The following is a 14,206-nucleotide window of genomic DNA, read 5'->3' as shown; positions in this document are numbered from 1 at the left end:
AGGCGCCTGCTGATCTTGTACCATTGCTATAACTAAGAGCTCAACCCAAATGTGCATTAGGATGCCTTCACATACGGCAGATTGTGTTGCAGGAAATCTGCTTCATTCACATATTTGTGTCGGGCTCCAATTATATATTCTGTCACATTTGACCTGACTATAGCAGCTTCCAGTGTTGGTCTCCATCAAAATCAAACATAAAAGATTAGAAATAGGGGGTACTCACTAGTTAAAACTTCTTTTTCCACAATACAAGTATAGTGCTATACATCGCTTCTTCTGGGCCTCATACATATCATACTGGTATGATGAGGGCTAGAAGTGCTGGATAGCGCGAAATGGCCGTCACCTAGCTGTGCTGTCACTCACATTTGCATCTGTACATACATGGATATTAGCTGGTATGTGTTACCTAGATTGTACCTCTTGTGCCCCCTTCTTACTGATACATTGTAAGTTCTAGTGAGCAGGGCCCTCACTCCTATTGTTTGCCTTTTGATGAGTTTATTACTCTGTATTGTCTGCACATGTGCCCTCAGATTTAGTAAAAAGCTGCAGAATATGTTGGTGCTGTGTAAGTAAAAATTATTAACAGAACCCTAAAGAAATTTTCAATTTAATGAAGCCAAATTTTTGGAATACTGAGAAGTTACTGCAACATTCTTGTATACTTAGGTGCAAATTTACTATTGTGATTTCTAGACACTGGTATAAGACTGGCAGTGTGCAGTGGTGTAACTTAAGTCTTGTGGGTCCCAGTGCAATCTTTTGTCCGGGGCCCCCTACCTCATCCCCACAGCGAATTTTAGATAGTGATGGTTACAAATGCTAAGGAGTTTAATCAATTTTAGTGTGGTTAGGGTAATCTGTGGGTCTCCTTGGCTTATGGGCCAGATGGAAGCTGCAGTCTCAATAATGATGCCAGTGCTTATGGGCCCCCTAAGGCTCCTGGGCCCGATGTGACTGCACCCCCTCAAGTTACGCCCCTGACAGTGTGTCATATCTAGCTTGGGCTAAAAAATTTTAACCTGCTAGACACGTGGTTGTGGATTCTGAGAAAAATGTTGTGGCTTAAATGCACCACAATAGTGTTGAAAAATTTTGTCTAAGAGACAAATTAAGGCCAGGGACCCATGTTGCGAAGATGCAGCGTTTTGGCTGCAGCAGAAATAACAGTGTTTTACATTACCTGCAATGTTTATGGGATTTTGGCTAATTCTATCCACACACTGCAGAAAAAATTCCTCAGCAGAAACCAGAAAATGCTTGTGGAAATGCTGGTGTTTTCTGTATAATAGGGGCAGAAAGTCCACAGAGGGAAACTCTGTGAGCTTTTTGTGAAAAACGCTGCAGAAAAAAAAAACGCAATGCATTTCCAACCGGTCTTTTCCACAGCAATTTGCTGCATGGGGCCTTAGCCTAAAAGGTGGTCTAAACATTGGACTAAGCAGTCTAAAGGTATGTTAGATTTATCATCCAAGAATTTCAGACTGTACTGTACTAACTAATGGGAGTAACCACTAATACCATGAATCACAAAGTAGATATATTTTACAACAGGGAGGATACAATAGCTGAGGATAAGCTGCTCTTGGGTTTTATTCCATTCCTTCGTTTGTTCAGATTACTGCAGTTTTCCGATGTGGTAGTCATATGCTACGTCCTGGGGAAGGGATAGGATGATACAGGGGGCAGAGTCCAGTGATAATTCTGATAACTGCAGTCACTTGACATCAATTTAGTAAATGACTTTGCTTATACACGGCACGCGGGGAATAGTCATCTACCTATGGACTATAGTTGTGTCATGTCATATGGTGGTGGTAGAGGGAGTCTATATATTTTACAACATTGATAATCCCAAAACAGGAATGTCTGGAGAGATAAAGATGGGAGGGGGTGCCATTGTATTGCTGCCTATGCAAATATGAAGCTGCAACAACGTGCTAGGACAAACCTCCATGTGTTTGGCCAAGATTTGGGCCTTGTATTCCCTTGTTTCAAATCATCACCTGAGGCTGTACTACTGAGAAATTCAGTCCCAACATGGCTTCTACTCATTTGCATCTGGTGCATTGTAGTTCTAGACCAGTGATTCTTAACCTTGTTTGAGGTACTGAACCCACCAGTTTCATATGCACATTCACCGAACCCTTCTTTAGTGATAAACCAAATAGGATTTTTTTTCCAAATTCAAGACATAGGTATATGTTTTTTTTTGTTTTTTTTTACTGGTACACAAAATGAACCGTGCATATGGCCTAGGGTTCGATCGAACCCTGAGTAAGAACCACTGATCTAGACCTTGTGTTGATCCAAATCACCATCGACATCAATGTCCATATATATCTACTACAACTCAAGCCAGTTATGTTGTAGATACTGATATAAATAATTTTATTTATATAGCTCCAACATATTCCGTAGCACTTTACAAATCAGAGGGTAAATGTACAGACAATATTAGACATTACAGTGTAACAACATACCAAACAATAGGAGTGAGGGCCCTGCTCACAAGAGCTTACAATCTATGAGGATATAAGGGTGACACAAGAGGTAAGAGGGCTTTGTTTGGCATGGATGGTGACCCGGTTCCACACGTGGTCTCTGGTCTCACTTATGTTCCTCATTTTTATACTCACCTATTATTAAACTGATTAAAAACACCTAAAATAAGATATTTAAATCAATTTTATTGGAGAAACAAAGCAATGTTTACAAGAAATGACATTCCCTATGTGGTGACTTTACAGACAGTGGTACAATGACTTCATAATGCTGTTCAGAACCTGTGCGTCACTTACAGTGTGAACAGCACAGAACCCACCAGGATGTCAGTGTGATGAGTGATCTCTGCACATATCAGAAGCCAATTACTTTGTTACAAAAATCCCCAAAATCTACACTAAAAAAAAAACCACGGGGAGCAGCCATTTTACACAAATCAAGGCACTAATCTTTCTCCTTACTAAAGCCCTTTAAAAAAAAATAAATATAAAGGTGACTGTTAAAATACATTAAATATAAACCTTATCCAGGATTCCTAGTGCGTTAACCCTTTATGTGCAGCATGTGGCATTATGAGTGGTAAGAGGTGGAATCCAGGAGATGGTCTGGAAGTGTTTTGTGGAGTCGTCATAACTTCTGCAACCACCAGGGGATGGCGGAAACTTAAACGTAGCTGGAGTTATGAAGGACAATATAGCATTGACACTTGGGGTAATAATCTACCTTGAGCTCTTTGTACCATCTAGACATGCTTAAGGCTGGAAAGGGGTGAGAAATATATTTTTGTAACAAATTAAAAGTGACCTATGATAAAGAATCTATTAAAAGTGACCATAATGTTCAGTAATTCTGAGAACTACAGAAGTGCATAATGTATAATTGTGGCCAGAGGAATGCACTGTACTGTGGTCTATGGGCCAGGTAATAAAGCTGTTAGACCCTTGAGTCTTCCTACATCTATTTCTTGCTGCTCTTTAAGGAGTGCTCCATTAGAGCGATAGGCTATGCCCAAATCAACCCAGTGCAAAAACCGCTGCCCTTTACAGTACCAGCAAAGTGAATGAGTTTTTATTAATCGCATCCACACATTGTGGAAAAGCTTTAAAAAAACACAGCATGTTCATTTTAGCTGCTGAACTACAGGGGAAGAAAAGCAGAGAAAAACTCAATGAAGAATGCTGCAGAATAAACCACAACGTGCTTTGCTGCTTTTCTTCCGCAAAGTCTCTAGCTGCATTTCGGTACGTGGTGCCTTAGCCTAAAGGTTCTTTCATCGTATCAAAATGTGCTACATTCATTATTCACAGATCGGAACCATGGAGTAGGCAGGATTAGTGCAGTTATAGGACTCCATACAAGCCATAAACTCAGAGTATGGGGTGTTTTAGGAGGGCATGACAGATATCCTGGGCTGATTCATCCAGTCTCAGCAAGGAAATTCAGCAGTGTTATGGGAAGGAGGAGACCGGGCGGCCTCTGCTGCCCATGTAATGACAGTGCTACCAGTCATTAGATGGTAAAAATAGTATGTCACCCGATCTGACAGCAGAGAGCACAAGAATGTGTTATTTTGTGTTCTAAACAGCAATAGTTGTGATCCCTAGCACAATGCTGCAGCTCAGAGAGCACATCAAATTTGGAACTATTTAGCAAAATTGTCTGACAATGTATTAACAGCAAGCAGTTTAGAATGTTGGAAAGTTTGTGTTGGTTGCATGGAAGAATACTGACTGAATTATGACACTTTTCTATACTTGAGCCCCTATTAATATTTTATTTGGGGGGTGGGAGGTGTGTTTACTTACCAGAGAAACTTCTTTAACTGCAGTTTATAAAATTACAATCAAGAAAAATTTGATGTGCAAAACTATCAGCCACTAGGTGGCGCCATATTTCACATACATCATTTACAGAGTTGCAGTTAACCCTTGGAGTGCTGAAATTGGTGAGTATAAAATACATTTTTAGTCCTGCGTCTCCACCAGCTGCTCAGGTAGAATAGTGACTTTGGGCAATGTATCGAGGCATTACATGAATGTAATCGAAACCTGCTATAGCAATAAAATCTAGAACTTCCTGCCCGGATTGTGAATGCTGTTGGTTAAACACACCCACACACAAGGGCGCAGCTGAACCTGGTTTGCAGTTAGTCGTCGACCAGTTGTGAGCTTTAAAGTCTAACTTTTGTTACCATCACTGCTGGTGAGGAGGATATAAAGTTCATTGACAGTTTGTGCTGTATGGAGCCACACATGTAAACGCAGAGCAGTTCTGTGTGCAAAGAGGGGAATGTAACCCCCTCTGTAGTGTGTCCATAGCCAGAGATCCCAACAATCTGCTGACTCGTATCTGTTTTTATTGCAAACATACAGTATTGTCATGAGCAATGTAGACCATGGTCACAGAAGCAGATCTACTTGCGGACGGATGGGCGCTGCCTGTAATGTAACAATTACTTTTTTCACAGGGAAAAGCCTTAGGTTATAGTGGACAGTAAAGTGATGCAGTCCCATTTAGTGGCATTTTCTGCTCCATTCATTGCATTGTCCTGATGTATCATGCAATTAGGATCCTCTCAGTGGGCTGCCATTCCATATCCCACCACAGGGGGCAGAGGGCTAGCATGTAAGCAGTCTATACAGAAGTCAATCACACTGCAACCTCTGATGATTTAGACAACCCCAGCGCTTGAACCAGGTCATCACTCAACCCGCTCTTCAGGGTTCTTCTCACTGCAAGAAAGTATCTGACATTAGGTACACGTTCTCAACTACACATATCTCATTACATCTGTGTTCCTAATAATGTGTGCGCTTTATGGAATTGAGGTTTGTGCAATTTCTTCTGGTTCACAACCAGTTCATTACAGGTGTATTGCTATTCTTCATATGTTCAGAACCAAGGCTCTAAAAGATAACTGCAAATAACGAATAGTTTTGCTTATTTTAAAGCAGCACTCTACCAAAAACACTTTTCTATCTCTGCAACAACCATTTTATTTTCTGTCACACTTTGGGCTTCTTTCATGTCTACTGCCCTGAAATCCCTGCGGTTCAGCTTCTAGTCAGCTCTTGATCAAACCCCATCTTGGCTTTAATATTTTGCTCTATTCATAGCTGCATAAAAAATGTAAAATATCACCAGAGTGCTTCTTTAATATCCATTTTGTTTCTATGATCTAATAGAATAGCTTCCTTTGGCTGTGTTCACGGAGTAACGCGCTGCTCATTCTGATATGCATGTATCACATTGAAAGCAATAGGTAAAAAAGCCTCCCATTCAGTTCAATGGGTAGCGTGCGTAAGACCGAACCCATTGAAGTCAATGGGATTCTGTTTTACTGCGCTCACTTTGACACATGTTTACGTGTCAGAATGAGCGGCGCGTTACTCCATGTGAACGCAGCCTTTGACTGTAAAAGAGATGGTTGTACGTGAGCCACATTCATCTCATTTTAGGATTTTTATTTCAGCACCATTGATATGGTGAAATTTACAGTCTGGCTCAACAGTTTCTGCATTTCCCTTTTATTGCATTGGAGAGTGATAATGGCATAGGAATCATTCTCAGTGTCAAGCATGTGGGAAGATTACAGAATTTAGACCTTCATTTATAACCAAGGTATATTATGTATATAATGGAAATACCCTTTAACTGAACCAGACTAGAATTAGTAGATTATACTTACAGGATTTCCTATTGGCTCTTGATCTCTTCCGTTCTTTTGGGGCCACTACTCTTGGGTTTGGATTCTGGGTGACAGACTGAACTAGTCTGTCCATGATCTCATCTGAGGCGTCTACAGGTGCTCCTCCTTGCTCCTCTTTATTTCCTGACAGGTCTGGAGGACTGGCCCGACCTAAGCCTAAAACAAAGAAGAATTGTTATGCCTAAAATCTTATATTTGTAATGGAAGCCAATTATCAATTACAATTAAAGACAGGCAGATTTACTAATCTTGTCAAAGATTTAGAAAGTGCACCAGCTTTCATCACAGTGGCTGATGCTGGGGAATACATTTGGTACACATTAGGTATTGTGCCCTAATGTTTATCAAAATGTTGGTGCACATTTTAGCATCTTAATCCACACCCTTTTTCAACTAATCCATACTCTTTTGGCTAAAATCACACATGAAGCCTAATTAAATTTTCAAACAACTTCTCATTTTCTGGTAGTATTTAATATTTTTACTGGTTTGATATGAGGTTCTTACTTCGGACTCCGCGGCTCCTGCGGGTGTTGGGCTCTGCCGATGAGATCAGTATGTTGGTCATATTTTCATGTCCCTCCTCAGATGACTGAGTCTGCAATCTGTTGCTGGTCAATGTGATGTTACTCTCAGTGGTCACTGTTGTTGTAGCAGCACTGGAGAACTTGGCAGTCTGTAAAGATGACGACACGTAGTAAGTGACAGTTCACTGCGTTCAATTGTCTAAAATTATTATGTAAAAAAGTGACTCCTGTTAAGAAGCACATTACCTCTGTGATCATCCTCCCCCGAGTCTTGTTCCTTTCCCTGTATGCAGCTCTCTTCTGTTTCTGCTGCAGCACTCTCTCACGTGCCGTCCTGTACTCAAGTGCAAACTCGCTGATTATTCGGCAGAAGCGCGTTATCTTCATGTCTCTGGCAGATGCGTAGGAATAGCCCAAATACAGCAAGAAGGATCGGAACCTGCCATGAGGATAGAGCCATTAAGTCACCATACACCTGCAAAGGCAGTCTTCACAGGGAAAGACATTGCCCCTCCTAACCCAAATCAAAGATTGGCACAGTGAAGTTGTGGAAGCACTCTGATGTCAAGAATCTTGTCAACAGTGGACAGTGCTGTGGAGAGACGTGGCAGGATGCTGTTAACCTCAGAGACAATCCTCTGTAGAACTCTGTACTGTAAGGGCCCGTTCACACGGATTAAACGTGCGTGTATTTTGGCAAAATACACATGTAAAAAATACATGTGTAAAAATAAGACTCCCATTGACTTCAATGACATTTTACACATGTATTTTGACGTGTTTTTTTTTACACGTGTAAAAAACTGTCAATGGGAGTCTTATTTTTACATGTGTATTTTGCTAAAATACACGTGCGTTTACTCCATGTGAACGGGCCCTTATAGTGGGCGGCTGCTCTACGAGGATCACAGAGTCATAGCAATAACTTGATTTTTCATGCAGTCAGGTCACTCTGCCATTACCAGCTTATGCTCAGGACGACTGCATAAAAGGTCAAGCTGCTGCCATAACTCATAGTGAACCTAGGCAGAGCAGCCACTGCCATTACAGTGCAGAGGACTGACCCAAGGGTGAATAGATCACCACCTCTCTCCACATCAGAGATGAAAGGCATTGCTCTCCAGCACTGCCTATTCTTTGTTTTTCCAGCCTATATTTTGGTTATCATCTTTTCAACAAACTGGGTTTTAAAATAAATAAATATATATATATATATATATATATATATATATATTTATATTGATGCCAGGTTGGATCATTAGACCTGTGTTGGTTTTTCCTACATAGCATTTGTTTTTATGGGCTTATACACATGACCGTGAATGACACATTCATGTGTGCGGGCCAATGGTTTGGCACAGGACAGGATTGGAATAGGTCCTATTCTTGTCCAATTTTGCGGCCCTGCTTCTGTGGCTCCTATTCATTGAATGAAAGGGGCCATGGAAGCACAGTTGGTGCATAGGTGTTCCCCGTGACTTGACCATGCCATTCATTCATTAATTCATTCATGGCAGCCAGTTAGTATATGGCCATGTGCAACCGGCTTTGCACCCCTTTCTCATCAGGAGGTATAAGGCCATAATAGGAAAGATGATGTGTCTTTTTACCTAAAAATAGCACAGGGTTAAAATCAAGAATAGTGTCATTTAGAAAAACTGAGACCATAATTTTAGTAATTTTAGGTCATAAGGCCCAACATGTTGTGAATAGAGGCAGCTATGCTACTGACTAATGGGCCAAACAATCACAATTGTTTTGTGCTTTTGTTTTTTTTTTTTTGTTTTTTTTTTACAAAAACAGAAAAAGGGTTTATTAAACAAACCTGGACATATTTACACACCTCTGTGAACCCTTTAGGAGGCATTCACACGGAGTAAAGTGGCGCTGATTCTGGCACGATAACTCGCGGCAGAATCAGAGCTGATAAAAAGACTCCCATAGAGTTCAATGGGTTCCGTCTTCTGTGCAGAACACATTGAACTCAATGGGATTCTTTTTATCAATGCTGATTCAGCCTTGAGTTATCGGGCCAGAATTAGCGTCACTCTACTCGTGTGAATGCCCCCTTATATTTGGGTTTCGAGTGTGGGTTAATAATTTTCCACTTACCGGTTCAGAATCCTCCTGTGCACAATTTTTAGGATGACTATTTTATCAGTGCTGCTCTTCAGGAAGTCAGTCATTTTGTTCTTTAGGCCTGGTTTGGTCTCATGTTTGGCAATGACTTTAAGGCTTTCCCAAGATTCTCGGCATCTTTTCTCCAGCTGTACCAGGGTGTCCGCTAGTTCATCGAAATCCACCTGATTAGGTGATAAACATCTGAATTAGAGCCAGGCCACTTCCCTTTCAGTGATTGGATGCCCTCAGAAATAGTAGGGGACTTCTTGCTGCACAGGAATCCTGTTACCGCTTCTTTAACTGCATTATCAGGAAATTGTTTCCCATACAAATTTTTTCTAGTAATTCTTCTAATAAAAGTGTATTATAAACTTAGAACCTGATATCGAGAGCAGATTCAGGTGGGGGATGCCCCATGGAATGGGTGGGGGCGTAGTCAGTAGTTTATATAAGCTAGGTGGGACCTTTTTCTTTGGTATTCATGTTTATAGGGAGTTCCAGACAAATTGAATAAAAGATAACTGAATGCTGTGATGGGGATGGAGAGGAGGTGAGCTTTTGTTTTGTCTTGCTCTGTATGTCCTTTGTTAGTCTCTTGGACTCATACTGTTTTCTGTATAAATGGTTTTATTACCCACTGAAGTATTATTTTGGCAGCCAAACCACAGACTTCCTGAGTGGAGATGCCTTTGTATAACGTAGCCGAGTGCTCTATGCTATAGGTTCTAGTTAACGTTTGTTGCTAGCACATACTCAATCTATGACACACCACCATATATGGTTTATCTGGGACTTGTTTTCAAAACCACTTTGGGACTGACAGCTGATTTGTTTTGTTGCGTGTCTTGGACTTTGTTTTCTTGCCAATTTTGATAATGTATTTCGTAACAGCGACGGCCTCATCAGACGTTGAATACAGTTACACTAGGTTCACACAAGCCTTGTGGTTTCAGTTGTTTTGGTCAGCTAGGGGACCCAAACAACGGAAAGCCGGACCGCTAAAACAGGGGATACACACAGACATTGGCGGACCACATTGACTATAATGGGTGTCCGCCATTTTCAAACTTAAAGCTGTGGAGAGAAAAGTCTGTGCAGGACTTTTCTCTATGTCAATTTTTGGTAGTTTGTTATGATTGGGTCTCCATCCTAGCCTTAATGTAGCCCATATGAAATACTGAACTGTTTTTCTGGATTTAAATTGAAAAAGTTTAATAAACACATAATTTAACAAAAAAAAAAAAGTATAACATAATTTAGTTCACGTTATGTAAATCAAATGTCTTTCTGCAGTGTTTTTGACAGAAAGCACTTTCTGCTTCCATTATACCCATAGGGAAACCACCAGTGTCTGTATGTTTTATGTAGTATAAGTGTTATAACTAGCAGAGGACATGAAAGGTGGGGGGTGGAACACTAGATTCAGCTCCCCCTAATGCTAAAGAGAATCAGGTGTAATTCTTCAGAGCTAAGAATGCTTGGAGAATTCAGATTCAAAGCCTGTCTGAGTTCAGTGCTACTGCTGGTCTCAGAAAGCTGCAATGATCGCCTGACTGGCAGAGGACTCATTTGACACTTACCTTGGATGATCGAGTGATGGCTGCAATTTCAGAGTACAGGTCAGAGGTGTCAGGGAACTTCTCAATCACTATGTTACACATATGGTGGAGGAGTGTTTGTCTATGAACAGTGTCCTTCACCTCTGAGACCTTCTCCAAGTAACTGAGATCAAACCCCTTGGCCTATGAAGAAGAAAGAACACACACCGGTCACTGAATGTAATAATATTCCTGATATGTAAATAAAATAAAGCTATTGAGTGTCTGGTGGTTTGCCTCTACAAAGGATACTGAAAACACTGTACATGTAAAATGTTTTACATGTAGAGTGTTCAATAATGATTGTTAGGGCTAGTTCACACGGGGCTAGGGATGGCGTATTTTGGTCCTGATTATGACGCGGGAAGCCACGTCAGAATAGGGCCAAAATGTGCCTGCCACGACTGTCGCGGCGTCCGACAGTTGTGGCTTCCCGCTCCGTAGTAGGCCCAAATGAATGGGCCTACTTCAGAGGGTACTGCCGTGAGGCGGACACTGGGAGCTGAATCAGCCGCGGAATCCGCCTGAAGAAACAGCAGCTCACTTCCTTTTTTTACGCGAGCGGGAAAATGCCGCTCATGGAAAAAAATAAGCTAGCGGTCTACATAGACCTCTATTGTGAGGGGGCGGATTCTGATGTGGATTCAGCTCCAAAATCCGCCCCCTCTTGCCCCTTGTGAACGGGGCCTTAGAATTGTCGCCAGTCTAGAGAAACACCCAGCTGTAAGAAGTACTGAACTGAAATTCATTTAATACACCATGTGATTCTGAACCAAAAAGTAATGCACTTTAAATATGTTGCTGTTGTCTCCCCCTTGCTAATGTGCACTTCTATCCCTGTTACTAAGACAGTCCCATCCATAGATGTAAAATGGTGTCAAAGTGAATAAAGGGAGATGTTCTGTTATCTCTTCACACAGTGAATGCAGACGGGAGGGGTCAATTTTCCTCACATCCTCCAAGTGTCTGCGAACTGCTTTCTCTGTGCACTAATCTGAACATTTTGGACACTTTACAACTTACAATGTAAGAAAAGTCTACTTATGTACTTGTATCTACTTCTGACCACTTGTGTAATTACAGATGAGATTTTATTCACTGAAAGCAAGCAGCTTTGATAACTGTGCTCATAGATTTCTCTTTTCCTTTATCGGGGGTCTTTTCAGCTGCTTGCCTGCATAACTGAAAAGAAATATAAAAAACAAAACTTGCAAGTCTTCAGTAGGTGATACCTTTTTTAATGGCTAACTCATAATGATGACAGAATATGACGTTTTGAAGCTTACTATGAGCTTCCTCTTCAGATATAATAGGGTCATGCACTTGTACTCTTGATTCTTGTTCTTGATTTAAAATTCCCTCTTAAAATCAAAATTTTCATGTCACTGGTGATATTATGATCCTCATTGCAGAAATGTTTTGGCACGGGAAGGTCTGTTCTCTGTTGTTTAATTGTATGGCGATGTGAATTGATTCTCATTCTGAGTTTCTGGCTGGTCTCTCCAACATACAGATTTTCAGTGGAACATTTGGTGCACAAGATCAAATACACTACATTAGGTGTGTTACAGGTGAACGTACCTGGGATTTGATATTCCCTGTTAGAGTTTGGTATCTCTATCCTGTCAGTGGTCAGTATGTGAGGGCATGTTTTGCATCTTTTCTGTCCGCATGGGAATGTTCCTTTGTTAGTTGGAGGTGACAGTGAGCTGCTAATAATCATATTCCTGAGGTTTGGTGGCTGTCTATAGCACAGGAGAGGGGGGGTCTGGAAATATGGATTTTAGACAGTGGTCTTTTTGCAGTAGTGGATGTAGTTTGCGTGTGATTCCTCTCAGCGTCTCCAGGTGTGGGTTATATGTAACAACCAGGGGCACCCGATTGTTTTCCTGTTTGGTATTGTATTTTAATAACTCCGATCTTGGTATTCTGGTGGCCCTGGTGATTTGGTTATCAATTGTTCTTGGATGGTAACCCTGCCTCAAGAATGTGTTTCTGAGGCAGGGATAGAAAGTGTTTTTAGACATATCTGAAGAGGAAGCTCATAGTAAGCTTCGAAACGTCATATTCTGTCATCATTATTAGTTAGCCATTAAAAAAGGTATCACCTACTGAAGACTTTTTTGAGTTTTTTGTTTTTTATATTTTATAACCACTGGCTAACACGGTACAAAAACAAACATTTTCCTTATAACTGAAAAGAGAAATTTATGAGCACAGTCATGAAAGCTGCTTGTCCAGTGTTCCCTCGTGTCCTATATGTTCACTTGGGCTTTTCTCACTATTGTACATTTACTCCTGGTAGAATTACATGCAAACAAACCCATAGTAGTTAGAATGGATGGGGGAAAGGGGCATGCAGTCATTTCAAGTAGTAGTAATTTGCAGTCAAGTAGATATGCAAATTATTACTGGTGTGGTCTGATTAGATACTGTATCTGACCAGAAGAGGGTGTAAAAGTGCTCAGCCATAAAAAGTCACTTAGAGGCTACTTTTGGGTAGTGTACCTCTTGGATGGGCATGGAAGCATACAGATTCCATATGGTATATTGTAGTACATTTGCCAACATATGATCACCTGTGCCTGCAGGTCCAGCTCCTGGTTGCAGAAGCAGGCATCACAGGTTTTTCCATAAATGCTCAGGAGGTGGTCTGGATATGTCCATGTTGTTTCTTTTATCAAAGCTAGAGGTGGCCCACTGGGGTACTAGAGCCTCCTTTCTATTGAACAGTTTTCTCCACATACACACAATGGCTAGAAGGATGCATCTATTAAGATAGTTTTCGCATGTGTCACAGACATCAAACTGCTCCTTGTTTTAAAAATTTTGTTGCAAGGCAACAATTAATTAGGATTTGTTACCATGTTATGTGACAGCGGGTCTATGAAAAGTATAAGCATTGTAACTTCTCCAAATGCTCCTGGAGTACAGAGATGCAGAAAAGGTGAACAGTTGAGAAGGAGAGAATAATGTGGACTTACATTTGACCCATTCAGGAAGTTCCCAACTGCCAAGAGTGAGGCTAGGATCACCTTAAATGTCTTATTCTTCGATAGTTGTTCCATTCCCAGCTTCAAGTCAAACAAAGGCTCACCAATTTCCTAAGAGACAACCAACAGGATGGTTTACTAATATTCTTATCCAGCATCTAATACTACCAAAAATCTGCTAATCTGGAATTTGTTTCTGCTACAGAACTGTGTGATAATCTTGATTATTTTTTTTGTATGCCTGTGCAACATCATATTCTACTCTACTGTGCAAATATTACTAGCAAATCCTCTCTAATAATAATACATTTTATTTAGTTTTCCAATGTTGAAATAAATAAGAAAAAAAAAAGTTAATGTGATTTTCTGCAAAACAGTAAAAATGACCGGGTAACTATAAACAGGATGCATTCCTCCTATGGGAAGACACAACAATTTATCATCCCTGGGGGGTCAATTTTGTGTACTGAGCAGACACACACAGCTGCTCCACATCCACCATCGAATTCCTACATGTAGTTACAGTATATATATATATATATATATATATATATATATATATATATAGTATCACAACTGTGATGCATTTTATAGGTCATTAGTATTACAAGTTTGGCAATGCCAGATTTATATAATTTGAAAATTGTTCATTTTTGCCAAGTTTCTACACTTATACTCTTTTTTTTCCCCCCATCAACATAGCTGTATGAGGACTGATGTGTTCTCTTGTCTGTGGCCAGCCTGGGT

The 14,206-nt window shown here is 40.6% G+C and overlaps 2 protein-coding genes across 4 annotated transcripts in view; one reads left to right on the top strand and one right to left on the bottom strand.

The window, feature by feature from the left end:
- ZNRF1 (zinc and ring finger 1) overlaps window positions 1-14,206 on the top strand; it is a 73,761-nt gene that overhangs the window by 50,499 nt on the left and 9,056 nt on the right. The gene's annotated exons all lie outside the window — the stretch shown is intronic.
- Window positions 2,381-14,206, bottom strand: part of FHOD1 (formin homology 2 domain containing 1) — a 99,544-nt gene continuing 87,718 nt past the window's right edge. For all 3 annotated transcript variants that reach the window (XM_075282086.1, XM_075282088.1, XM_075282087.1), the window contains 7 exons: window positions 13,451-13,570; window positions 10,449-10,610; window positions 8,860-9,050; window positions 6,994-7,186; window positions 6,728-6,896; window positions 6,200-6,376; window positions 2,381-5,243 (listed from right to left, as the gene is read on the bottom strand). In XM_075282086.1, the coding sequence (XP_075138187.1) occupies window positions 5,161-5,243; window positions 6,200-6,376; window positions 6,728-6,896; window positions 6,994-7,186; window positions 8,860-9,050; window positions 10,449-10,610; window positions 13,451-13,570 (1,095 nt within the window). In that variant the 3' untranslated portion in view covers window positions 2,381-5,160. The remainder of the gene's footprint in view (window positions 5,244-6,199; window positions 6,377-6,727; window positions 6,897-6,993; window positions 7,187-8,859; window positions 9,051-10,448; window positions 10,611-13,450; window positions 13,571-14,206) is intronic.

This window comes from Leptodactylus fuscus, chromosome 7 (assembly GCF_031893055.1).
Source record: "Leptodactylus fuscus isolate aLepFus1 chromosome 7, aLepFus1.hap2, whole genome shotgun sequence".
In the NCBI taxonomy this organism is placed as follows: domain Eukaryota; kingdom Metazoa; phylum Chordata; class Amphibia; order Anura; family Leptodactylidae; genus Leptodactylus; species Leptodactylus fuscus.
Note: the sequence above shows the minus strand (reverse complement) of the source record. Positions and strands in the feature narration are given on the sequence as shown.